The sequence below is a fragment of the Oreochromis niloticus genome, linkage group LG17 (assembly GCF_001858045.2).
Source record: "Oreochromis niloticus isolate F11D_XX linkage group LG17, O_niloticus_UMD_NMBU, whole genome shotgun sequence".
NCBI lineage: Eukaryota > Metazoa > Chordata > Actinopteri > Cichliformes > Cichlidae > Oreochromis > Oreochromis niloticus.
In genome coordinates this window covers 36,012,322-36,038,756 of record NC_031981.2, presented here as the reverse complement: position 1 = coordinate 36,038,756, position 26,435 = coordinate 36,012,322, and the positions used below count along the sequence as shown (strand labels likewise).

At 41.7% G+C, this 26,435-nt stretch overlaps 1 protein-coding gene across 1 annotated transcript in view; it reads right to left on the bottom strand.

The window, feature by feature from the left end:
• LOC109195115 (neuron navigator 3) overlaps window positions 1–26,043 on the bottom strand; it is a gene marked incomplete at its 3' end in the record, with an annotated part of 148,062 nt that extends 122,019 nt beyond the window's left edge. The window contains 1 exon segment of the mRNA XM_019346607.2: window positions 25,510–26,043. Within this exon segment, the coding sequence (XP_019202152.1) occupies window positions 25,510–25,767 (258 nt within the window).
• Window positions 26,044–26,435: the final 392 nt, after the last annotated feature.

Sequence of the window (26,435 nt, the reverse complement as noted above, 5' to 3'; positions counted from 1 at the left end):
AAGTGACTTAGCAAATCACGGTGCTAATATTAGTCATAAGATCAGACACATAATGTAAAGAAACAGAGATACTGAAAATTGTACATTTACTGGTTGATTTCAAGTTCTTGCTCTTCATTTGTTTCGCTGTCTTGTTGTCTGTCATGTTTGAGTGGTCATTTACCTCCGGAAGCACAGAAACACCATGATATATCTGCAGGGAGCTCAAGGGACTGTTGATTGATACCATGGGCTCAGTGATTTAGTGTTGTGTATTAATGAGGTTTTCAAAGTGAGTTTTTCTTGTTTGCTCTGGTACAAAAAAAACTAATATTTTGACAAAAAAAAAGCACATTACCTGTAGACCCTTTGATGTGTACCATCTGCAACAGTTGCTCCACTGGACATTTGCAATGTACTATAGTCCTCCTTAAATTTTAGGGGGTTTTCAATTCTGTACTAGAAATCTTTCTGGCTGTAAAACACTTCTGACTGCAGGTAGTTCTTTTTCAACTTTTGCCAGAGGATCATACCACCAGCTGGCCTGCTGGAGTATAGGGACACTTGGATGGCGAATGACAGAGAAAGACAAACATGTCTATGTATGAGAGTCTGCAAACAAGCCTCCATGACTGTCTGTAAACTCAATTAGCATGGCATGAAAGAGGAATGGCGTGTCTGTGTAATTGTCAAAAGGAATTATGTACTGAGAACAAGCTGGAGAAATTTCATCTTTGCAAAAGCAACGCTGTCAAACAAATTACGGTTCAACAATAGTCATCCCCTTTTTCTCCTTTCTATGCATATTGAACAAAGAGCAGAACAAAGAGAGACAAGGATAAGCATGTTTGTTGCACATCATTAACCACTATATCATGTCACATTGCTACTAATACTCTGAGACTAATCTCCTTTTCCCCAATGTCACTGATAAGCTCCCTCTATCTCTTGACTCCTAAGTAAAATCAAATGTACTGTGGGCCTTGAATCCCCACTCATTAGGATATCAAAGTCTTAACAAAGGACACTTATCTCTTCCTAACCAGACCCAGCTAATTGAATCCAGAGCTAGATAGAAATCTAGTGAGTGTGTCAGTGGATTAGTAGAGCCTGTCACCACGGTAACCCATGAGAAGGAGGAGCACTGAAGTTGCTTGCTGGGGTTTGTTGCTTGCAAATGACACTGCAGAGCATTCTCACTCAATATCCGCCTGATAACGTGCTCTTCCTGAGGCCAGTGAATCTGTGCTGCGATCCTTCATGTCTCTCAATCTGTGTCAAGCAGGAAATGAGAGCAGATGTAAAACATGACTGTTCACTGACTTGAGACCTTGTTGTTTCCAGGCCATTGTCATCTGGCATATCTGATTAACGTGAAAACTTTTAATTGGAAAAAAGGGAGCTATCCATGGGTTCCTCATATCCTCTTTATTCTATTCCCTCCATTGATATTGCAAACCGACCTCCCCCTTCTTTTTTATTTCTTCCTTCTATTTAGTCACTATCCAGCGTGGATCAGTTGATGTGAAAGCAAAGCGTCCGCCTCTCAGTGGCAAGCGCCTGAAGCTTCAACTTGCTGAAGACCAACTTATCCATATTTCACAGTGGAAATGTAGAGAACATGTCATGTTCTAGTCAGAAATTGACAATTTAGATGGCACAAGAAACAATGTAGCAAAGAATATGCACATATGAGAATTTCAGAGAAAGGTGGGAATATATAACGTGCTTTAAACACGTTTTAAATAGCAATTCATTGCAGTTTGATTCTGGATCCTTGACTGTTCTGACAAATCTACAAATCACAAAAACAACAGAGTTGATCAGTAATGCACTGATCTTTGGCATTCTCTCTTTTCCTAGCATTTCCTTTCTCATGAACTCTAACAGTGTCAACTCTCGCTTTTCCCTGGAGCATCTTCCACTTCTTCCTGTTTCTACTTTGTCTTGTGAAAAATACGCTTTTGCATGCTCGCAGAAGGGGTTGCAACACAGGAACGCATGCTGGACGAGGTAATCCCTCGCTGGATTTCATCTAAGCGCCAGCAAGCGCTTGAAAGTGAAAGCGTATCTTGGGTACGTTCTTGCAAGCTGAATCTAGAGGTTTAGAGGGGGCGTGCAGGATAAGGGCGGTTTGTAGAACTCGTGTTTAAAACTGTTCTTCTCTTTTCAGAATTTTTTTGTTAAAATTTTGCTTGCATGTGCAGCCATAACAAGCGTGAACTGAGTGCTTTCAGTGATTCCCCGTTGAATACTATCTACAATCAGCTGACATGCTGAGCCACCAGGTGCAAAAACAAGTAGGCAACAATTTTCTCTGTACTGATCTGGATATAAGCAAAATAAATGAAAAGGTTGTGGAGGTGATTTCAAATTTTGAAATGAGCCGGGTGGAGCTGGAGTGCTTCCAAACAGGTGCTGCTGAGCTGTCATCCCAACAGGAGGCTGTAGGCAAGGCAGACAGTGTGTGTTTGTGTGTGTGGTGGGCGCTGGAAGGAGATTTTTATGGTTATTGTATTATCTTATCCTCCTGGGAACTGGTCCTGATCTGCTGCTTCCTGCTTTGGGGGAAGAGATGGGCCAGAATTGGAGAGATAATGTTGTCTAGCCAAAATGACTGTGTGTTACTTTGTGCATTAGATGAGAAAGAAAATAGCACTGGACTGTGGCAGATTTTCCCCCTCATTTCTCTTCATTTCATGTAATCTGCACATGCTTTATCAGCTGCTACCGTGAAAGAGCAATGGCATGCAACTACAATTCATATCTGGAGTCATAGCGGGACACTGCAGGTATACATGCACCTGATATTTGTGTTGTTTTTTTTAAATAGAACACTAGCATACACTGGAGGAGCTCGACTGCATGAAGTGCCTTGAAAAAGTATTCAAACCCCATGATTTTGTCCACATTTTTGTTGTGTTACAACCACAAACAATATATTTTATTGAGATTTTATGTGATAGACCAACACAAAGTAGTATATAATTGTGAACTAGAAGGAAAATGATATGTGGTATTCAAAGTTGTTTTTAGAAATAAAAATCTGAAAAAATATGGTGTGCATTTATTTTCAGCCAGCCAATACTTTGTCTACCATGTCTCTACCAGCTCTGCACATCTACAGACTACAATTTTTCCCGTTCTTCTTTGAAAAATTGCTACAGTTCAGCAGATTGGATGGCGAGTGTCTGTGAACAGTAACGTTCAAGCCTTGCCTCAGATTCACAACAGGAGTTAGAGGAGTCAAGCAAGGCCAGAATCGGTCCGCCAAAGATTCCAGTTGGCTCAATGAACATCTTTGGAAAATCTGAAGGAGGACAGAAAATTTTGAGTTTTAACTGCATTTCCATTCCTTTTTATAAAGACCTCCCCTATGGCAATTCATATAACACCACAGTAAATAATTAAAAGGTATAATAGATATAAAATACATATGAAGCTGATTGTGGATATTTTGGTCGCAAACTAAAGTACTCGAGAAGTATTATCACCCACTGATGGTACACGATGAATATATTTCACTCAAAACGAATTATTAACCTGCCATTGACTTGAAAAGTTAAGAAACCAACAAAGTCAACATTAATGGTCATACAGAACTTCATTGAAATATATCTAATAGTTCAGAATGAAGCTGGATCCAAATGCCAGATGGACTGACATACCAACACTACAAGCATTTAGCTTAAGTTTCATTCCCTCAGGGCTTCTTTGTCTTTTCCATTTTGACATGCCAAGTTTTTCTCAAAGTCAGTAAAAACTTTTCACAATATTTGGTCTGTTATTTAATTTTCTGGTGAATTTAATATGGGTTTTTTAATGCACAATTTGAATCTGAAAGTAAAACAAAGGATGAAAGAATACTTACGCAAAAAATAAGATTGCCACAGTGCGTGTTGGCAGAAGTTAATCTGGACAGGAAAGACACATGCTCAAACACATACACTTCAAAGCTAGAAGGGAGGTCATGCAGTGATGTAGTCTGGGGTGTCTGAAAAACAGTGACAGGTAAGGATGGGGGGTTGTATCAAGTGTGCAGGTGGGATTCTGAGGAACCCAAGCCAGTGAACGAGACTTGAGAGAAGAAGGTTTCAACAAGAATGTCAACATCGACAGCTTCTCAGTAACACACACACACACACACACACACACACACACACACACACACACACACACACACACACACACACACACACACACACACACACACACACACACACACACGATAAACACAAATGTTACGCTTGCCTTTGAGGTTTAAGAGGGTTCTTTTGCTGCCATCACAGTCAAACACTAACAATAACTCTAAGTGCTGGGATTGTCTTTGTGGTGCATGTTATTTCGTCTGCTAGGACACACATGCACGCACACACAATAAATCTAGGTGACATGGTTGTCTTGGTGGAATATCTTATTTCACCTGTTAGCGCACACACAGCTTCAACTGTTTTGTTTGCCTTTATGGCGTATCTTATTTCATCTGCTAGCACATACAGAGACACACACACGCACGCACACACACACACAAACATGCACACATCAAGAGATGTCTTAGAGGCGTATGGCAGTATTTCATCTACAACTGTAATGCCCAAGCACACATAAGCTATGGCAGTCTTTGAGATACACCTCAAAAGAACAAAACAAGAAGTGTTTTAGGGGAGTCTGGGGTTGAGAATAGCAGCCTGTAATCTCAGCTAGCATCACAGTCGCTTCAAACCGACAATAGACAAGTTTGTTAGAAGAAGCAGTGCTCAGACTGAAACTCCAGAGGAAAGATATTCAGCAACACTATATGCTGCAAATGCACCTACGTACAGGTAAATACACGATAACTATAAAGCAGTGGGAAAGCTGTCCCAGTTTCCTTTTAGGCTTTTAAGCTTTACCTTAAAAATATATTCAGATTTTCTGAAAGTTGCAATACATCTGGAGTTAAAAAAGACCCAGCCACACAGTGTGTGTCACAAATCTCCTAAACACACTCTAAATCCAAACATAAGACCATAAAGTGAATTTGCCTTCTACATTTATCATAGCTGAATGCATTGGCTGCAGAGCAACAGCAGTTTACATTTCTCCCCTCCTTTCCTCCTGCACTGATAAGGGAGCGGTTAGGAGGTTATCTTTCAGCCAGATCTAACTTGAACACTGCTCACTTCTAGTTGCGTCTGTTACGTGTGAGTCCAGACAGACCTCAGACAAGGTCCTCCTGACAGCCGAGTTATTCCTGTCGTTTCCTGCTGGGAAGGGCCTCCACCATGCAACATCAAAGCAGAGCAAAGCTCCTGCATCACCTTGGGAAAGTCACTGAAGCTAATCCTCCAGCTTCCAGACGCACACGTGATAAAACTTAGATACAGACTGATACTGAAAGACACACACAACCAGCAAGTCTTTATTGTTCAGTGGTGTTAGTAGCAGATGAAGGCAGCGGGATGATGGAGCAGCACAATCAGCAGCAGCGGCCCAAAAAGTTTTATAGTAGTTGGTTTTGGGAAAGCTTTTTGCTTATCTGTAATAAACACGTTTTAGAAATAAGCCCTTAAGACATGCTGTGGGGGTTTTTGCCTTTAAAATGACAAAGAAGAGAGAATTATGCTAGCCTATACAAGCCAGGGACAAACGCCTCATTGATTCAATCTAAAATACAAAGTTGCAATACGAGCAACTAAAAGTAAGACTGACATATGCATCTGTAATCACTGAAAGTGGAAAAACATGCGTGGTAATAAAGGAAAAAGGAGCGAGAAGCAAAGAAAGTGCCTTTTTCATTAGAGCAACGAGCAGAGGAGGATATAAGAGACAAGAGTGCAATTTCAACAGAAAGAAAAACATGAAAGCACTACATTAAACAGCAGACTTCTCTAGCCATACAGTAACTTAGAACAAAATAGGCTGCTATTACCATGACGAAATGCTGAGCTTGTGAATCCCATAAGCATGTGCAAATATCAAACCACCCAACAGCACAGATATTGAGAAGGGGGAAAAATGAGCTTAATTATACATTTTATCCCTCACTGAGACAGTTTTAGGGAGTGTTTTGTTGCCGCAGCCTCGCTGGCCAGAATAAAGCCGTGTCTTAGCTGCTACTGCATCTCGACGCTGCCGGTCAGTATTTGTTCAATGATATGGAAAGCCTATACAAAACTCCCTGAATTTCAATACATTACCTGAAACCGAACAGACGAGTGACACAGAAGACACGGAAAGCTCTAAAAGCAATCATCAGTGACCTGCATTTTAATCGGTCCATTAACGTTCTTATTTTCCACTAACGGGGAATGGAGCTTCTGTTCATTCTTCCACCTTTTTTCCCCACCACCATCAAGCTTAGCTTCACAGTTGATGACTGTTTTCTTTCCCTTCAGGATTAGGGGGCAATTTCTTACAACCTGGATCACATTTTTGTAGATGCAGATGGCCATCGGTGTCATTGTCTGACTGCTTGCGTGTCTTGCTCCATCTTTTTAGTGATGTTGTGGTCTATTCAATTATATATAGCTATTAATAGACATCAAGGCCATATTTTATTAGAGCAGAAATATCCCATTTAATGTCAGGCAACGTCAATGCACTTTTAAAGCAAGTATTTTAAAGCCCGGCTTCTTCATTTTCACATTACAGCCTCGTGTGTGAATATTACACTACTGTTAGAAGCTATTTGTTCTTTGTTTGGTTTTGTTATCTTATGATTGCATGCCATTTTGTCAATTATTTCTGCTGAGATTTTTCACTTTAAGCTTTTACTAATAAAAAAATCCTCTGCAATCTACCCTTGGTTATTGAGAAGTGAACTGAGCTGTGAAGTGGATCAGCTCTAATCAGAGAGCCAAGTAAAAAGTTGATCTCTATCCATGCAAAATAACTGCTAACTGGAAATCAAAGTCCTCTCTACATTCCCACTATAAAAACTGACCACTGAAACAATTATGACCGCATCTAAATTGGCCCCACTGCACCCTCCCTAAAAACACAATCCATCAAGAAATGTGAGGGAGAGCTGCGGTCTGCGTTTCCTCACTGCTTAATGAAATGCCTGGATACAGTCAAACAGCTCCAGCTACTCGAGGAAAAAAAAAATCAGAAAAGGCTATCAAACTGAGGTCACTTTACTTTGTGCAATCTCCCCAAATATTCCAAAATATTTCAATTAAAACTGCACAAATCAATGCCCTTGTCTCCTTCTAATTTTACAAGAGGCCCTCGTAAAAACTCCCTCTGCATTCTTGCACAGTCACAGTCAGCAGATGTCCAAATATGTTTAACCTTATCAGCTTTATGATATGGACTCCAAAGTTTATACTCAAGGATGTTGTCTGAGGTGCTCTCGCTGTTTTAAAATTACTTGAAGTAAAAATGTCCCTTAAACTAATAGCAACATAAGTTCCATGGAAGCTGATACAATACAACTATGCAAGCAGGCACAGTGACAACTACAATATAAACAATGACAGTGCTTGATGTTTAGCCATGATCACAATAATTGGCATAAAACACAAAACAAAGGAGAAGATCATGCAATTTGTTGACAGCTGGGAAGTCAGAGGATCATTATGGCAACTCCATAGAAGTGTTTATTACATATAATAAGCGACTTATCCCATCACTAAAACCAAAAACAACAACATGATGGTGGAGCCAATTATGGAAAATGCTGACATGCTGGTGGTTACGGTGGAAAGGTCGGGATCTTTGTTTGAAAACTACATCGGCACATCCAAGCCATTGAGTTCTTGTGAAATATTCTTGTGTTCTTGTGGTGCGAGTTACTTCTTAGCCACTGTAAGTTTAGGGTATTTCTTTGTTATTTTTTGCATCCAAAGCAACAATTTTTGCTTTTTTCTCTTGTATATGATCTACATCTCTTACCCTTTGACCTCACTTCTTCTCAGATGCTCCCACCTATCTCTCTTTTTCTAGAAAAAGAGCAGCATCTACATATTGAACTTGGGTGTTTACAGCATGTGTTCAGTGGGAGGACATGAAGCCAATCCTGGGCAGACCACCTCTGCATCTCTCTTTTATCATCTCTCGCTCATTCTTTCAGCACTTCACTGTATCTGGTGAACATTTACAGCTTAAATGTTGTGTTGAGCTGAAGGAACCCAGCATGCTGCTAATGCTGTATGTAAAGCCTCAAAGTCAGTGTCTTGTCCACTTGTAAGTTACATCAGACTGCTGGAAATTCAGCCAGCGAATAATACAGCAGAAAAGCCCTCCAAGGAGGAAACTTTCTCCACCCTAACTTCTCCACATCAACACATGTAAAAGGCAAAACAGCAGCATTATTTATGCCATGTCAAATATTTACGACACTGCGTAGTTTATTCAACTTGGCCAGTGTTTCTGATGTTGGTGTTGGTAAACAAAATCCTTACAGGAGATACAGAGATTCCAATTACACAACGTTAACTGAAAATATCCAGATTTCTTCTCAAAGTGAATGACACAAAACAGACACTTCGCTAATAACTAATGGCAGATACCATTCGGATAACACGTGAAGTCTTTTAACGAGGTAGCGCACAGAGGTCAGAGGCGAGCAGCAGCCGATCGATGCAAACAGCCTCATCAGCTGGCCTCAGCCTGCCAGTGTATAGATCTGGAAACCACCTCTGAGTTTTTTTATGATGCTCTGAGCTTCCCAAGTTCCAGACATTTGGAAAAGCTTAGTGTTTTGTGTTTGTGTCTCTGGCACGAGAGATAAATTCAAAAAACATTGGTGAAAAAGACATGCCTTTTGAATTTTTGGTGATTTACAACAGCACAATATTGCACCATAAAAAGTGCCTCTTGGGCCTTAATGTGTTTGCAGTGGGTCGTGTGGAAGATTGGACCAAAATCAGGATTTTTAGAAAGTTTTTATTCATCCGGGGGAAGACTGACTTAGCATGCACGCATTTTCAGTGGTGCTTTACTTCATACTCATAATGTTCCACGCTGTCACGTCTGGAAGCCTTCACCTGCTGGCTGCCGAGCTCCTCCAGCCAAGGACTTACAATAGACATCCAGTGAGCGCCTTGCTTAAGGGCACTTATGAAAACGTAGGCAGAACCTTTTTATTCAAGTTCTGGATCCCAGATTTAACCGCAGTGACTGTGTGACCCCTGGACTGCCGTCTTCTCAAAGCGTCAGTCACTCAGCGAAGGCACTAGCTGTGGAAAGTGTGTGCATATGCACGATGATAGTTGTGTGGTGGAAACTAAAGGTGGAGGGGAGGACAAGCACAGTCAGAAAGAGTGAAGAAAGAAAGAAGTCGGCTTTTTTGCACTCAAATTTCCAAGTTTGAAGTAAAATGGGTGTCTGCTGACTGGGGGAAAAAAAAAATTCAGGGAAAAACGCCAACTCCTAACTGCCTTAGGGTGAGTGTGAGTTATCAAAGCCTGCAAAGAGTATTGATACAGGAAAACATGCAAAGAGGCCGCTTTGCTGAGAAGCCTTCGTGCAATTTTTCCAGTGAGGACAGATGGAGGGTTGCCGCTAAAAACACCCTAACTGGGAAAGGATTGTGCAGTCCTAAGGCAAGAGGGGCACAATTCCACATGTCACAGAGCATCAATAAATATGTTCAAATATTTAAACAGATTTCCCTATAATTACACCCCTACTGACCCTTGGATGCGATACTGCCTCTGGGCTGACCACTTCAGGCTCGTGTTGAAACAACCGCAAATTAATTCCTCACGTTAGGCGTCCAAGCTTGCCTGAGACGGTATAATGCTGCATACCACTTGACATGGATGGCAGCACTCACCGGCTAGGCTACTACTTCCAAGGCAAACATACTTCTACCCATTGCGGCTAATGCTCCAGCCCAAAACATTAGCTGAAGTGTCTAATGCTGAGGACAGACAGAGTGCAGCCACTAAGTAAGCTGGTTGCTGTCTAAGCTTGGTGTCTGGGCTTGGCAGGTTTGAGGACAGTGGTGGAAAATGTACCCGTAATTCCCTCCTAACGTCCCCCACCCCACCTCCCTGTATACCAAGCGTCTGCTGACACAATGACTCATTCAGGCTAAAGTGTCTCTATTTAACCTTATCCCTTTGTCTCCTGACGGTGAACTCTAATGCCAATGCTTAATAAGATTAAAAATTAATCTTTTTTTCTTCTTTTATCAAGATTTCCTCAGCTTTTCTGAAGCAGTAACAAATGGGCAACAACTCATCCTGGGTGTGCAGATTCATTCAGAAGGAAACACTCCTGCAGACAGCAAAACCCTTTTATTTTACATTCCTCATTTTAAAATGGATTCAATCAGCACTACAAGGATAATAAAATTCTTCCATGCAAACTAGGTAATGTATTTTTCTTTACAAGGACTAAAGCGTAAGGCTGTGGATTAAACCTCAAGAATAGTGCAGTTGTAAACACCATGCTTCACTGCACACACATTATTAAAATCATAATTTTGTCTCCCGTCACAGACTTGAGTCACACTCCTACTGCTCCATTTGGAGCAGTTACCCCTTTACAAGATGAAAAGACAAAGTGTGTGTGCAATCTACAGCCAGCTGCTTCAAACTTTGAATTTGTCACCTTCTTGGCAAGTCATGATCATTTTAATCATCAAATAATTTTAATGATACTTTTCCCCACAGACTAGTGCAGAATAATTGTAGCGCTGGTTGGGCCTTAAAGGACTGATACAGACACAGTCTCGCAGGCAACCTGTCATGTGTTGCTATCTAGATAACGCAAATTCCAAGCTAAGGTTTGGGGTCCCATTCGCACACTGCTAACCATGCTTGCTACAGCTCACTCCTACAGTGCTGCAAGGTGCTGCGTTGACATTTTCACTGCAACATCCGTGAAAACATCAGGTGTTAAAAGGGATAATCTCAAAATACCCTGGAATGTTTGCACTTAGTCATTTGAAGGGGAGCTGTGGTTCCAGTTAAGACTTTATGGGGTTGTTTGCAGCACTCACTGTATATATGTGGGATAATATACAGCAAGCTGGTCATTATATCACTTGCCAAATCACAGCTTATTTTGTAATAATGACTAGCTTACTGGACATTAGAGGGTTGGTGCATAACCACTTATTGAAGACACTGTTGAGATGACAGATTATTTCAGTGAGGCTTTACTTCCTCCCTACCTATACCTGAGATTTAGACTTGTTATATCATTTTCTTGCACCCATAGAAAGCACTTTAGTGTAACCACAGCAACATATTTACATAGTAAGTACACATTTTCAATAACACAGAGGAATCTGAGTACTATGATCAAGCATTTGCCTTTTTTGGCTTTTTCAAAGTTTAATCCATTACCTGGAGTTCTTGCAAAAACACACATACATAACACACATCAGACCATTAAAGCTGCTAGTAAGATGGTGTTGAGCATAGTAAGCTGTACAAATGTCTACATGCTGCTATGCCAAAGGCAGAGAAACCCTCCCAAAGTGAGGGTAAAGTGGGCCGGTAAAGAGTAAACAACTTTGCTGTTAAGTGTTGCAGCTCAGGTTTTTAGTGCCAAGTGCTTCTCTGGAACTGAGATCTGGGAAAATGAGGCTCACACACACATAACGGCACGCACACATTCCCAGTCTACAAAAGGTGTGTACACACTGATACACACACACACACACACACACACACACACACACCGCCCGAAAAAAAACAATTCACACAATTGCAAACATGAACTGTGTGTATTCACGCTAACTGGTATCATAGACTATATAAAGAAAAAAGCTCTGTGCCAAGTTCCTTCTAAGATATTTTACAGGCAAGAAAATGTGCAGCAACCACAAGCTTTAACTTCCCTGCCTGTTTTGAAACAAATGCAGTGTGTTTGCTTCAACTATAATAAGGCCTCACTGAAACAGTAATAAGATAATTATAAAGTTTTATGGCTTTACAAGATAAAAAAGTTTCCTAAGACAAGGCCAAAACAGTCATTTTGATCTTGTCTCTGTACTCTTGCTCAGCAGTCACAGACTCACCTGTGACTAGAGCTAGTTATTAGATGTCACTTGTTTCTTTTTTGGATCATGTTGGGCATGGTGTATCAGCAATCTTCCTATACTATTCATCTGTGAACTATTAAGATTAAGCTTTTGTTTTCCAACAAAGGGAAAGAGTTGAATGGAGGGTGAAGGGACAGTAAGAGTGTTATGATGTAGCTTTAAACTTTACTTTCTATTTCATCTGGGGGAATGTGCTCTTGCCCAGGACATGGTGAAGATAACCTCTCTGGCATGTCCTGGGCCTACTCCTCCTCGTCTACCTGGGCCTCTGGACATGCCTCACTTAGGAGAAGCCCAAACCACCTCAAATGGCGCCTTTCAATGTGGAAGAATAGCAGGTCTACTCTGAGTTGCTCCCAGAGGTCTGAAATTATCACCTATCTGTAAAGCTGAGCCCAGCCACCCTTTGGAACAAGCTCATTTCCAACCCTTGTAATCTCATTTTTGGTCAAGCGTTCTATTAAAAAGATGAAAACCCCATTGTTCCTTCTGAATCTGAGGTTTAACAAGAGGACGGCCTCTCATGGCACAAATCTTATCACAAAGACAGGAGCGTGGTGCGTTCCAGCAGATTTGCTTTAAAGTGCGACTGCTCATCCTGTAGAGGTTTGCAAGATGTGGAAGAAGACATTCTCTAACCCAAGCATCACTTCTTTAGCAAGGACCCCACCCCAAATGCGAATGACAAAAGTTTGACAAAAGTCAAAAGTTTGTGTCTGCAGCTCGGACACAAGCATTTCACTACATGTTAAATGCTTGTGTATGTGACAAATAAAGGTTGTTTGTTGTTGTTTGTTTTGTTTATCCATTTGCTTCACATCTGCTGGCACAAAGAGGTTTTCCTCCTAGTGCTTTGTCACAAAGCATCACCATAAAGCCATCACCACCAACATGCTCAATGAACAATGAATAATAATAATAAAATGTAAATAATGTTTCCAATTTAAACACAAAGGGTCTGGCAGCATTCACTGAGGACTGGCTCAAAAAGAGATCCCATCTTTTCTAAACTTCCAATACTGTCTGTTGAACATCTGTGGTCTGGGCTGATATAAAACACTCTATTGTACATACTGTGGCTCCTAACCGTCTAAATGCTGCAACTAAGTGAGGGGTGAGGAGGGAGGGAGTGCAGTGTAGCTCAAAAAGAAATGTGCTCCAAATGAGTGGCACCTTGGCCAGTGGAACTTTAACTAGGTTTGATTTGTTGGCTCAGACTTCTTCTATCTTGGGTATCCTTAACGTAAGGCACCTGGGCCATACAGCACCCACCTCCCAATCCCACAGGTTCAGCCAGACAAGTAGTTTTAGACCTCCACCCTCATTTCACTTCCTCGCCTACTCTTAGAAAAATTGGCTTGAATCTACAGAGTCGAATTTGGTTCCTTAAACTGTGGTGCAAAGCAGTGTCCCTGAACCAACCACTACAATTTCCCCTCTCTCTTCAGGCTCACATTTCCTTCCTACCCTTATGACTTTTTCCTTCCAGCCTCCACCCTGTAGTTACCTTACATTCAGCTGTTCCCTCCACAAGGCCAAAAAGTGAACCAGATGCAGAGAAGGATTAAGGTTTTAAACCTGAATGAGGTGCCTGCATCTGCTTCCAATCCAGCAGCTCAAACATCCTAACTCCTGCCATCTACCAAATGTGTACTACTTGTGTTGGCAGTGTGGTCTGCGTCCTCTAGGAGGTTGTCTCTCTCTGTCCAAGCGATTTCAACCTTTGTACTCCTTGGTTCCTCAAGGGTGGAATGACTTTCAATCTCCGGTAAAGATAGCAGAGTCACCCTCTGCACTGAGCAACTCATCTTTTTGTGAAGTACCTTGTATCAGCTTTTCCACATGAATCATATCCTCTCCACTCACCCTAATTGCACTCAAATAATCTTTTCTATCCGTTTCCCTGGCTGTAGTCTCCTGCACAGTTCTTTCAAAATCATCATCTGGCTTCACTGTACTTTGACTAGAAAGGTTTCAAAGTAAACCTTTGGCAACACCTATAGGTATCTGCATTTGAAAGGAGCAATACAAAAGGCTCTTGTCTCATCTCCAAAGGGGCAGTTTGGTTGGACAACCTACTGGCAAGCAACAGTCAGCATGATAGCTGCTACAAGGAACCTCATGTCCTTTCATTAAGTCTTCAGTCTTTTCAGTTTTAAAAGCAGCAATGCAACATAAAATGAATCTCTGTTGCTCTTCATCATAACAGGATTTTAAAGGCGAATCTTTGCTTTTTTCCCATACCAGCTGATGTCAGACACGCACGCTTAAATAATGAATCACTGAGTTAATGACCTTCCAATGTTGACACAGACATAGACTCACTGTAATTTACTTCTGCAATGTGAGGGCAACACATAACCATCAAGAAGATTATTTTTAAAAACAAGCCTTAAAATGTTGTGCTATTAATCAGATCTTTTGTTTTAGAGGTGGGGATAAAATAGATGTCCATGGGGGGATGGGGTGTGTGTGTGGGGGGGGGGGGGGGGTAAGGCTTGGTAATGCTACTGTCCCCCTGGCAGGTGGAACTCTACAAAAACATTGCTTATTTAAGTGACAACAACACCCAAGGCCGCTGCGTTGGGAGAGGAAATCAGAAGAGTTTTAGAAAACTCTCAGAGCACGCATCACCAAAAACCAAGGTTGTTAAAAGCTAGTATGAGCTTTCAAATGGGAGCAACAGCAACAGCAGCCAGTAAATAAAACCAAACTGCAATGTGTGTCAGGAGACGTATCCTGTGAGAAAATTCACTCTGATCCAAAAAGCAGAGCCCTGCTGACCATGTGGGGAGGCCAGCAGAGAGGAAAGAAAGTGAAAGGGGAGGAATTAGACTTCAGCTTCCCATGACGCCGTCAGGGCATGTAGTTCATGTTTAACACTCATTAATGGCAGCGTCAATACTTTATGGGCGAACATAATAAAGCGGATAGAGGAAATAAGGTTGTGATGTTGAGGTGGAAATAATTTTATTTTATACTGGAGAGGTGCTTTAATGGAAAGGCCCACCTGTAGCCCACACAAAAGACTAGCAATAAAACAATCTCACAGGGAAGTGGGATAGATGTGGGATACATTTACACCCGGCTTTCCAAACATGGACCAAAAGATATGAGTGAGTCTCCTTTCTTTTAAAAAAAAGAAAATTAGTTTTTCTTTACATATATTTTCTACAGATTCTGGTTGATCTATGCATCAAATTACTGCAGAGCTTACAGCAGATTGTACACAGTGATGTGTAATCATATATTAGATTTCAACTATGTAACTGTAAGACCACACAGATGAACATGGTGTTAGTACAAAACCACACACTTCTTCTTCTTGCTGCGTGTAAGCAGCGTCAGAAAATACCAACCCTCCCACTACATTAAAATGACTTTATAATTTATATTACTGTAAAAATTCGTTTCATTTTTATTGACAGAGGCGCACAGACAGAGACATACACCCACAAGGCTCCAGTTGCTGCTTTGCAGCATGCAGTTTTACAGTCCATTTACTTTTACCAAAAGGCCACGGACACATCAAATGATGCCACAGTGCTCGACAAACTGGCCAGAGGTTAGAGGGGTCACGCGCCACTGAGCCAGTGTATGACCTCATGACTGCATTATGATTCATGAAGCTGCCTCGACCTGCATTATCTTTCCACAACTGTAAATCTACAGAAGTTGTGGCTATGCATGTCCACATGAACAATGTCAGAATAAACTAGAACAGCCAAGCTGACTGTTTGTTTTGCGTTCAGAGTTACAGTCTATATAAATTACATTAGAACAAGACGACGTCCAGAATACAAAAGATGCTGCGGCACGTGATCGGGCCTTCCATTGAACTGAGGCTGCCATCTTAAACATGCAGCCACACGTGGTACTGTTAGCCAATATGAATCAAGGAACAACAAATGCTCCCTCACAGGACACTGCTTCTCAAAGCAAGCATGCAGAAATATGAGGAACAGTCATGATTTCCAGTTGACGTTTTACTGGCTTTTGCATAAAGCTTCTGCAGACACAAAAAATACACAAAATAAGAAAAACCGACATGTCTGGACTGAAAAAAAGGAAAAAAATAATGAGAACACAGATGCTGGTCGTGGGTAATGATGAATCTAAATGTGAGGGCTAACCGCTCCACAAAAACATGTGTGCTCGCTCTGTTAAACGCCCTGTAAAAGCTTGTGCCAAGGGAGGGTACTGCACCAAACCACCACCCAGTATCCCACCAGAACAAGCTTTTCATCCAGCCGGCTGCATCTGAGGATTGGTTTGTGTTTTCTATTTATCAAAAACAGTCAACAGTAAGCCCTTAAATGTTACCCAAGGATGAATGATTGATGTCCTTTTTTATGCAGCATTCCATTTCATTTCATATTGTTAAACTTGCACACCTCTGAAGTGCGAACTGCAACCAGTGTTTTATAGTGATAAATATCAGTGGGCAACTGGAAATGTAGTTTTGCAAATGTACCTTTGGAGCCAGGAGATGAACTTTGCTCCAAGCTTTTTCAATGTGTACTGCCGCGTCCCTATGAAAACACAGCTACCTGCCATTTGTCATAACAGAGGAGGACCCAGTGAAATTTAGCATTAAAAATAAAACACACATTATAATATAATGGCAAGTCGGTGCATTGTTTCATAACTATATAAAGTCTAAAGCAACATGTATAAAAATGAAATTGTCTGATATAAACTTTAGAACTGGAACATTTTAATATTTATGACTGAGCTGAATTGTGCCATAGAGCAGTACTTTGGGTTTATTAGCTTTGTATGAAAATGTACCAAAAAAGGATGTGCATCATTTGTTTTAGAGCTACTGAAAATGTAGATAAAATGGTAAAAATTGTAAAACATTTGATGCATTTAGCCTGCAGACATGTTATCAGACTGTGCCTTTGACTTGATAGTATGTATAGTCAGTCACCCTTGCACCACTTTTAGGTGGCAAGAATCCTTTATTTCTGTTCATAGTTAGTGCTGCTGCGGCATAAACTCTGACTCAATACCTCATCACCAATCTTTCTCCTAAAAGCACATCTTTTGTGGCCTTTGTTAGCATGTGTTATTGGATGTGTTAGCATGTTCATTCCCTGTCAACGCTTGGTTGGATGCTTCTGACACCGGTTGTTGTGGCTTTCCCAGGTGTTTCCCAGCAGCTGCCTGACTCACTGTTTGACAAGCTGTGGTGATACAGTGCAGATTAACCAAAATGACTCAAGAAATAAAAGGAACAAGAGAAGAGAAGAGCAGAGAAGAGAAGAGAAGAGAAGAGAAGAGAAGAGAAGAGAAGAGAAGAGAAGCTATCTGTGACAGCTGGAGACAAAACTAGTCCAGGTGTGTTTTAACTTTCTCCTGCTGCTTTTCTTCTTAAAATATCAAGGAGGAAAAGATGGTCAGAAAAAGGAGGAAAAAAAGAAGGAAAGGTGAAGAAAAAGTTAGGGAAAGGATAAGAAAAAACATGACAAAGAGAGAAGGGATGGGTGTAAAGGTCAAATGAAAATACCAGTAAGTGAGTTGGCAGGGTTGGAATTAGAGACAGGCTCCAGTCAGGAGAGACAGAAAAAAGGACTCAGAGAGGAATGCTGAGAATGGGTAAGAGCAGAAAGACAGTGGCAGAAGACGAAGTGGAAAACAGACTTGCTGGAAGATGTAAAAAGAAAGGATCGAGGAAGAGAAGAGAAAAGAGCATGCTAACAAAAACAGAGCAGACAGAGAGACTGCTGACAGACAGCTGAGTGGAAATCTGGGGTGGGGGTAAAGAGGATCTACCTCCACCACGCACTCCAAACTTCCTCTGTCTGTGGGTGCAAACATCTCTCTGCTGACTGAAAGTAACCTTGAACTATTGATGATTCAGACACTCTTGTGATGTGAAACTCAGTTCATAAATTGCTTTTCAAGAGGGCCTCAAACATAGGATGACAGTATACTAATTAATACTCACATATGTGTAGTAGTTGTGAAACAGACAGCAAATGGTCACCTAAGCCAATCCACGACCAAAGACAAGAAATGCAAGCAAGGATGCACAAACAGACACAGGAATAATAAAAATGTATGTCGGTATGTGTGGAAAGATGCAGGGTTTATATATATATATACATATATATATACAGTCCCAATCAAAAGTTTAAGATCACATGCCTTTAAAAGGCAAATCTGTGCAAAAATCTGTATTCACTGTCATTTTCTGTCTGGTAGTCACACTATCATGACGTGCTGATGGCAAAGGCAAAAAAACGTTCCCTATTTGAACATGGTTGGGTTGTTGAACTGCATAAGCAGGGTCTCTCGCAGCGCACCATTGCTGCTGAGGTGGGATGCAATTGGAATTCAGTCAAGTGGAAGATCACAAAAATTTCACCAGCACTGAGCCGGAGGATCCAATTCGCTGTCCGTCAAGACACTGGATGATCCTCGACCCAAATTGCAGCCCCATAACCATCAGATAGGATCTGAGAGTGAAGGGCTTCAAAAAGAAAAGACGTCTTCAAAGGCCTCGTCTCCTTGAACGCCACAGAACTGACATGTGGCAAGAACATGACAAAGCAGATCCCACCTGAGAAGGGTTTATCCAACAGGACTTCTTCCAGGAGAATAACATCACTCTTTTGGACCATCCTGCGTGTTCCTCTGATCTATATCCAATTGAGAACCTTTGGGGATGGATGGCAAGGGAAGTTAACAAAAATAGACAACAGTTCCAGACAGTAGATGCCCTTCATGCAGCCGTCTTCACCATTTGGTGAAATGTTCCCACTCACCTCATGGAAACACTTGCATCAAGTATGCTGCAAGAATTTTTGAAGTGATCAACAATATAACTGGAGCTACTCATTACTGTAGGGTTTTATATATACAGCCACAAGGAGCAATACCCTCCATGGAGAAGGAGACTAGAGGCCAAGATCAAGGTAGCATGGAGGGAGGTTAGCCAACTATCAGAGCTGCAGAAAGGTGTGATGAAGAAGGTGTACAGAGAGCTGTCTTCACCTGAGTCCTTGGAAACTGCCAAGCAAAGACTCACAGCCTTGACCAGCCACTTGAAGAGGTACACCAGAGAGATCGAGGCAGGAGAATAAACCAGCTGTTCTCCACAGAAACAGCCAAAGTGTACTGTCAGTGGCAGGGGAACAATATGAGAACAGCACCAGATGGAGCAATACTGGAAGAACATGTGGGAGAAGGATGCAACCCATAACGGCAATGCTCAGTGGCGAGTGGATCTAACAGCAAACCACAGCAACCTCCCTGAACAGAGTCCAGTAAGCATCACAGTGGCAGACATCCAAGAAAGGGTCTCCAGTATAAAAAGTTGGACAGCACCAGATCCCGACATGGTTCACACATAATGGCTGAAGAAGATGAGTGCACTTCATGATCATCTGGCAGTACAAATGAATCAGCCGCTAGTCGATGAGAAACACCCAGAATGGCTAACCGAAGGGTGGATAGTCCTGATCCCCAAGGGTCAGGACGCATGAAGAATTTAAAAAAAATTCCTCAAATGCACAATTCTGTGTTTGTTTTTATTTTTTATGACACAACAAACAAGAGATGAAGATGAAGAATTCATGGAACATTTGATTCTCTTGGAACATTTAAGGTTACCTTTGAACTACCAGAAGGCCTGGAGCACGTGTATGCGTCCATGTGTGGCAGTGTGTGCACGTACGCATGTGTATATGTACATGCATACATGCATGACAACAAGGCATTACTTTGTCATGTAGACATGCATGCACAGTTTCATGCATACAATTAGTGCCCTGATTTTCTGCACACAAAACCGTAGTTAAACATCAGAGAAACCTCAAAATGTGGGGAAACAACAACAGGTTATTTATGGAATTATGAAGCATCAGACAACGCACATAATCATGGAGTCTCAGGTGGGTATAATGTATGATGTCAAGCCTTTTTCTTTGAAGAAAGCAATGAATACCTAACAGCTCTAACACATTTTATTTTCATAAAATTGTTTAAGACTCACAATAAAAAGCAGCATGATTTGCTTATTCCTGGCTCCACTGAACAAAAAGAAGCTCAAACCCTCATGCAGTTCTTCATTGCTTTCTTCCAAAAAATCTTTCACTGACGTACTTGTTGTGCAGTGATTCTTGTTTTTCTTGGTGTTTTGGAGGGAGCAGGACGGCTGCACTTCCAGGGGAAGGTATTTTTAACCGGTGTGGCTGTACTGTAAACACCAGCCTCTCTGTGTGTTCTCACTCCAAGATTTAAACACAACGGCCGACAGCAGGCTCCCAGCAGCACAGAAGGCAATGAAATACAGTGTGCAAGACAAAAAAAAAAAAACAGAAAGAGGGAGGGAAGGAGAGCACTGGAAAGCATAATATTGTTTCAAATATTTTCCCAATTTCGACCCAAGGGTCATAAGAAATCTCAGCAGCGTGGGGGAATGTTGCAAAAGTGGACTAATGTAAAAAATGTGAGTGAATCACATCAGTGGTAGTTATTCAGCAGCAGCATATGCTAGGGTAATCTGATTTTTTTCACATTTCATGGTTTAATTTGATAATCTTATGGTTCAAAATCATTTGTTAGACTAAAAATCACTGCCATGTTTCCAGCTTGGATCAGGCCTAGTGAGCTGGGGTGGACTCCCCTGTTAACACATTACTTCAGATTGGCTGAACAGACCACAGACTCGTTGACCTTCAACTGCACTGCTGCCACAACTGCAGGGACAATCTACTGCAGAGCTGCAGCTAAAACACTGAGTATGACAAAAACTGCTGTAACCAACATGGACTGCAATCTCTTGTTACACATGTAAGTGGTCACTGAGGTCATTTTCATGCCATCTCTCACCCCACTTTACTCAGAAATTGAATATTTTGTGGGTTCCTTTAAAAAAAATGCAGTTTAGAATCAGTGCAACCTAAAACAATACTTTAATCTTGTCACAGTGTTTTAAAGAATCACCTCTCTTGGTCTTTGTTACTGGAAGAAGCGCTCATCCTGTTTGTTAGTATCCGCACCCCCTTCTCTTCCAGATATGGAGTTCGGCACACAACGAGTCAGACCACCCAATGACTAGAACACGTTCAGACACCCTGCAGAACCGATCTCAGCCAACCTCCCTCCCCTCTACTGGAACAAGCTGGCCTCCCTCTCATTCCCTCTGTTTTCTCTGTTGTTTCAGCAGTGTCAGAGCCACTTGAGGGGTTGAGTGAAAACTGAGTGAAAGCCGGAAAGCCAAAAAGAGCATGCCTTGACCGCTGACATCCAGGCAGAACCTGCCAGGGTTTGTCAGAGGTTAAATAGGCCAGTGCACAACTACTAAATCTGTAAACTGTAAAAAATCAAATGACAGGAAGACAAAGTTTTCTTTTACATGAAAATAAGGGTTATAGTAGATACATTTAATGGTGATAATGAATATTAAACCCAGTTAAAAGTAACTGTTGCATAAAGTTAATTTTATTCTGTTGCCTGCATGGAAGAAACTGGTGTGAAAGTGCAAAATGCATTTGTGCTGCACACAAAACATCAACTTTAAAACCAAAAAAACCCCCCAAAAAACATCAATGGCTCGATTGCTTTGCAGATGACTGGCATGCTACTGAAACCTACTGCACACAGACATGAGCCAAAAACTGATGGTGGGAGAGGGAATGGTAGAAAACTGAAAAAGAAGACAAGAGAAAGCGACAGTATCATGGCCACCCAGAGAAAAAGGGAGGTTTGTTTACATTCTGCTCACCGGACTCTGACTTTATTCCCTAAAGCATTCCATCTTACTTTCACCCATATTATTGCTTAGAGGTTTATCAGGTCAGAGCACGAGAGGAGATGCACCAAACAAGAAAAATATACAACAGAACCTGATTATTAGTTGTATAAAGCAAACACACTGAGGATCAACAGGATGTTTTTTTATTCTTTAAGTGTGTCTGGTGCTCTTTAGCACTTCCGACAAACACTTACATCCTAGGATAACACAACTAACATCACAGGACAGCAAAAATAGCAACGTGCAACAGTCACCACTTGTATATACAATGAGCTGCATTTCTGAGATAAAGACACCCTCACACCCCTATTCAGTGTGACTATTCAGTAAGAGAACGTATGGCAGAGTAGCAAACTTTCAGCTTTAAGGTAACAGGTACTTAAAGTTGTCTGCAAACAAACAAGTTCAAGTGAAAGCAAAGCATAAAGGCATGAACAGGCACATATTTCTTTAAGGATGAATAAACACAAACCCCATCAGCGTTATTTATTTTTCACCCTACCATAGAATCAATAACAAGAGTGTGATGCAATTTACAGCACTACCTCAAAGAGAACTGTAAAATACAAGCTAAATAAGTCCCTGGGCTGTGTGATTTGGACAGCTGCCAAAATTCTAGATGTACAAGATAATTCCCTATCAGTGGTACCAATGCTGACACTTCATTACGGCTCAGTCGACTCGCATAAACTCTTCACTGAACCCATTCATTTAGCAGTGCCATAGGCAAGGATTGATGTGAACTGTCGGCAGAGAGTACAACAGGAAGAGCAAACGTCTTGCTGTATTCTAATCTCCATTGTGGAGGGTTATATTGAAGTACTTTTTGACAGCCCAAAACCATAGCAGATATATGAAGAGGTAAAGTGTTGCACAACACTGCTAAAAACACACAAGGTCTGCTTGCACTTGTGAAAACTGAAACTAACTTAAGCTAAGAGCTAAGGTAACCTGGGAATTCATAGCATTACAAGCAGTGAAAGTACTTCAGAAAGAAAGGCTGATCGTCTCATGCAATCAGAATCTGTTTCAGTAAACAGCACTTTCTGCCACTCACAGCAAATGTCTTTCAGGTTCTCACTTTTGCAAAGTTAGCTGTAAAAAGCCCACCAGGAGTATCATCTACAGTGAATCTAACTTAATTCCTGGTATCTGTAATATATGTACAAATAGTTATACTAATTGTTAAATTAAATTTAGTGGCAAAATCAGAAGTTCGGAAACACGGTGGAAAGTAACACACACATACTGTACGCACAGACTTGCAGACACTCCTATGAAATTAGGTGTAGTCTATTGTGTTGTAGATCCATGGGGGATTATCCACCTCACAATAAATGCAGACCGAATTAATACAGCTGACAGTGGCCACAACAGAAACTGGATGAACTAAAATTAACCTTGTCTGAGAAGTTTAATTGTGCCCTTTACACGCCATTAGACACCCAAGTAACAGCCTACAACACTTTCGTCCACTGCTTATCACAGATGGAGCGTGAGTCCGGCGGCCTTTCTCTGCCATAGCTACAAAGTACCTTAGCTTTGGACTCGGACTATGATTTGATTTTAGAGGAGCTTTTATTAAGATTCACTTGGACTTCCTTCTTGGCTCTGTCAAAACCAGTACTGGAGCACTTACTGTGTTTAATACTTACATAATATATTTATTTTTCTTCCACTTTTGTCATGGTAATTCTGCTCCAGGAGTAACAATACCAATGGGATATGCGGGACTCTTGGGGACTCTTGGGTTCACGATTGTGCTTTCACAATGACATGTAACACAGGTTGTTATTAATGTTTCATTAACATTTATTAAGCAGACAAGTGGAATTTTCCACCACAGGCAGGTGAAATCTTAAACATCTAAAAAATACTTTTGTCTTTGGGAAACACCAATCATGTTAGGATGTGCTTAATCCCAGGCAAACAAGCTAACACATGCTGGCACCATTGTATATATGGAGGTGGGGGCTGCATGTGCACAAACAAGCATGCGCGGTGCACACGCATACATAGACCTGTGCTTGATCCTGCTTGATAAGAGGACTCCAAATTAAACAGGGGAGGTTGGTTGATGTGAAGGAATAATGACAGCATTTACTCCACTTTCTCTAGTTTTTTTTCCTCTGGAAATCCTGAAAGTAAAGCTCTTTAGTGACTACACAACACAATTAGACAGACTAATTACCCCCTCCATACCACCCATTCCTTACACACACTGACAGGCTGGGGCAGGCAAGTGATTTCTGCCTGCCTACAGGCTTCTCAGGGACAAGGACTAATATCGTGCACTGATTGCACTTCATTTCAGGCAATTTAGCTGATGCTCTGTCCATTAGTCGTTCAAGTCTTGCAAACCTCTAGTGATATCAGAACTGCAGTGCACTTGCAACAAATCTGTCACAGTAGACCTTGTTGTTTATGGAATGCTGAATAAACATGAAAAGAAAAGAACATGTGAAAATATAAATAGAAAGATGTTGGAAACCTGGAGAAATTTCCAAAGCATAAAAAGAAATGGACATTGTTACAAGTCAAATCAACTTCTAAATTCATCTCCTTCAATCTCCAGTCAAAAACAAACAGTCACTTATTGGAGCAAGCAGGAGTCTAGCTGTGCTAACGAGCCGAAAGTCAAGCTGAAGTTGCCGGTTCAGAAGCAGGTTAATGATGAAACACCCCCCTCCCTACCCCTTTCACAGTCACCCTGCAGGCGACTTCAACTCAATCACAGACACACTGGGAGGATTTAAAGGCAGAAGGCGCACTGACCCCTGCTTTAATGCTTTTTGCCCACATTTCTTCAAGATCATGAGGAAGATCAGCAGTTTTGTTCAGTATCAGAGAAAAAAAAAAATTCACACTTAAGGAGTCACTTTTTTGTCTGTCAGGAAATCATGTAGCGGTAAAAAGAATCAAAAGCCGGTGCAGGGAGGGGGAGAGATCAACTGGCCAAACAGGAAAGTTTCACTTTGCGCTCACACGGCTCTGGATGTGGGATGGGCTGAGGCTCTGCTGAAACTATTTGGCGGGGAGTTTTGAAAACTGCTTCCTTCTCAGGATACACCAGCCCCACCTTCACTGTTCCAGTTTGAGCCAAACATTTTTGAAAAAGGGAAAGAACTTGGAACAGCCTTGATCATGCATGGTGAAGCAGTTAACAAGACTATCTGAATCTATAATTCATCTACAGCACTTTGATGCAGCTGGAGGTATTGAGAATATGCTCTGAGAGCAGGGGGACAGCATAATTCAGCATCTATCTGAATTATTATCCTGCATGAGCGTGTACACACAAACCATGTTCCTCTAATCCTCTGGCCTACTACAGTAGCTTATGTCTCCATAGACGAGCTGATCAGGAATTTCATATTTCTTGACAAAATGCACATACAAATGCCTGAATACCTACCTACAACATTTCTCTTCTGCTACTAACACACCTCACACACACACACACACACACACACACACACACACACACATTTTTAAAGTGTATGGAAACTAAATGGGCAGCAGAATGAGGTAATACACTGCCGGCAATAGATTACTCATCCAGTTTCCCTTCTTAGTTGATGACCCAAAACCGGCAAAATCATCCCACTGGCGCACACGTGACTCACTGCGGTGTGCTTGAGCTCTGTTTCAGAGCTTGAATGACACCTGCTCAGAGAGCAAAGCAGCCACAGAGAGAGAGTCTCTTTGACACCTGTGTCTCCGAGTGTCACTACAACCTGCACACATAGCTGCTAACAGTCTGTCCATCTCCACTAACCTTGCAGATCTTGCTCTCCTCCGTCTCGGCTTTGGACTTCCCTTCTGGGCTCTTCTCTCGCTTGTATTCAGACTTGACTGACAGCTGGCAGGAGAGCCCCAGGGTACCTTCGCTTGTCCTGAGTTCCTGCTGTCGGGCCATGTAGCCCTGCGAGGTGGCCGCTCTGACCGCGCTAGGGATGGGGAGAGCGGTGTGCACTGGCTTCGTGCCCACTGCAGAGGGTTGCCTAAGCTTGGAAGCTACGCCAACTACCGGCATGGCAACAAAAATAATAACAGACAAGTAGAAGACAGGTTAAAAAAAAGAAGAAGATGAAAGGGAAGCAAATCTGCAGTGTCTCCTACTGATGTGTGGCACACAAAGAAAAGGAAAAACAAAAAAAAACAAAAGAAAAAAACCAAAAAAAACAGCAGTTGCCTCTCAGACTGAGAGGAAAGCAACTGCGCTCATTCTGTAGCCTACAGCCAGCAGGACTCACAGAAACTGAGAAGGCTTCTCCTTCCTCTCGTTCACTCCCTCCTCCTTCTCCTCCCACAAGCAACTACACTCCCTCCTCTTCCCCTGCGCGCGCGCGCTCTCTCTCTCTCTCGCTCTCTGTCAGAAGTGTACCACAAAGTCAGCCAAAACTGTTCAAGGGGGCGTGAACTCCTCTGGAAGATATAACCACCACTCAGCAAAATGGTGATTACAGAGACCTGGCTGAGCGTGCGTGCGCGCTCCCAGAGAGAACTGTCAAGACAGCTCTCTCTCTCGCTCTGTCCCACCCAGACATCCTCTCACTTTCTGAAGCCAATAAATAGACTTTCTCTCTGTCAACATCTGGAGCTGGCCCTTCCTTTGATGAGAAAAATAGTAAAACAAACAAACGTTAGGATTGTTTTTTGGTGGAATAAAAAGAGTTATGCACAAAGAGGAAATCCAACAGA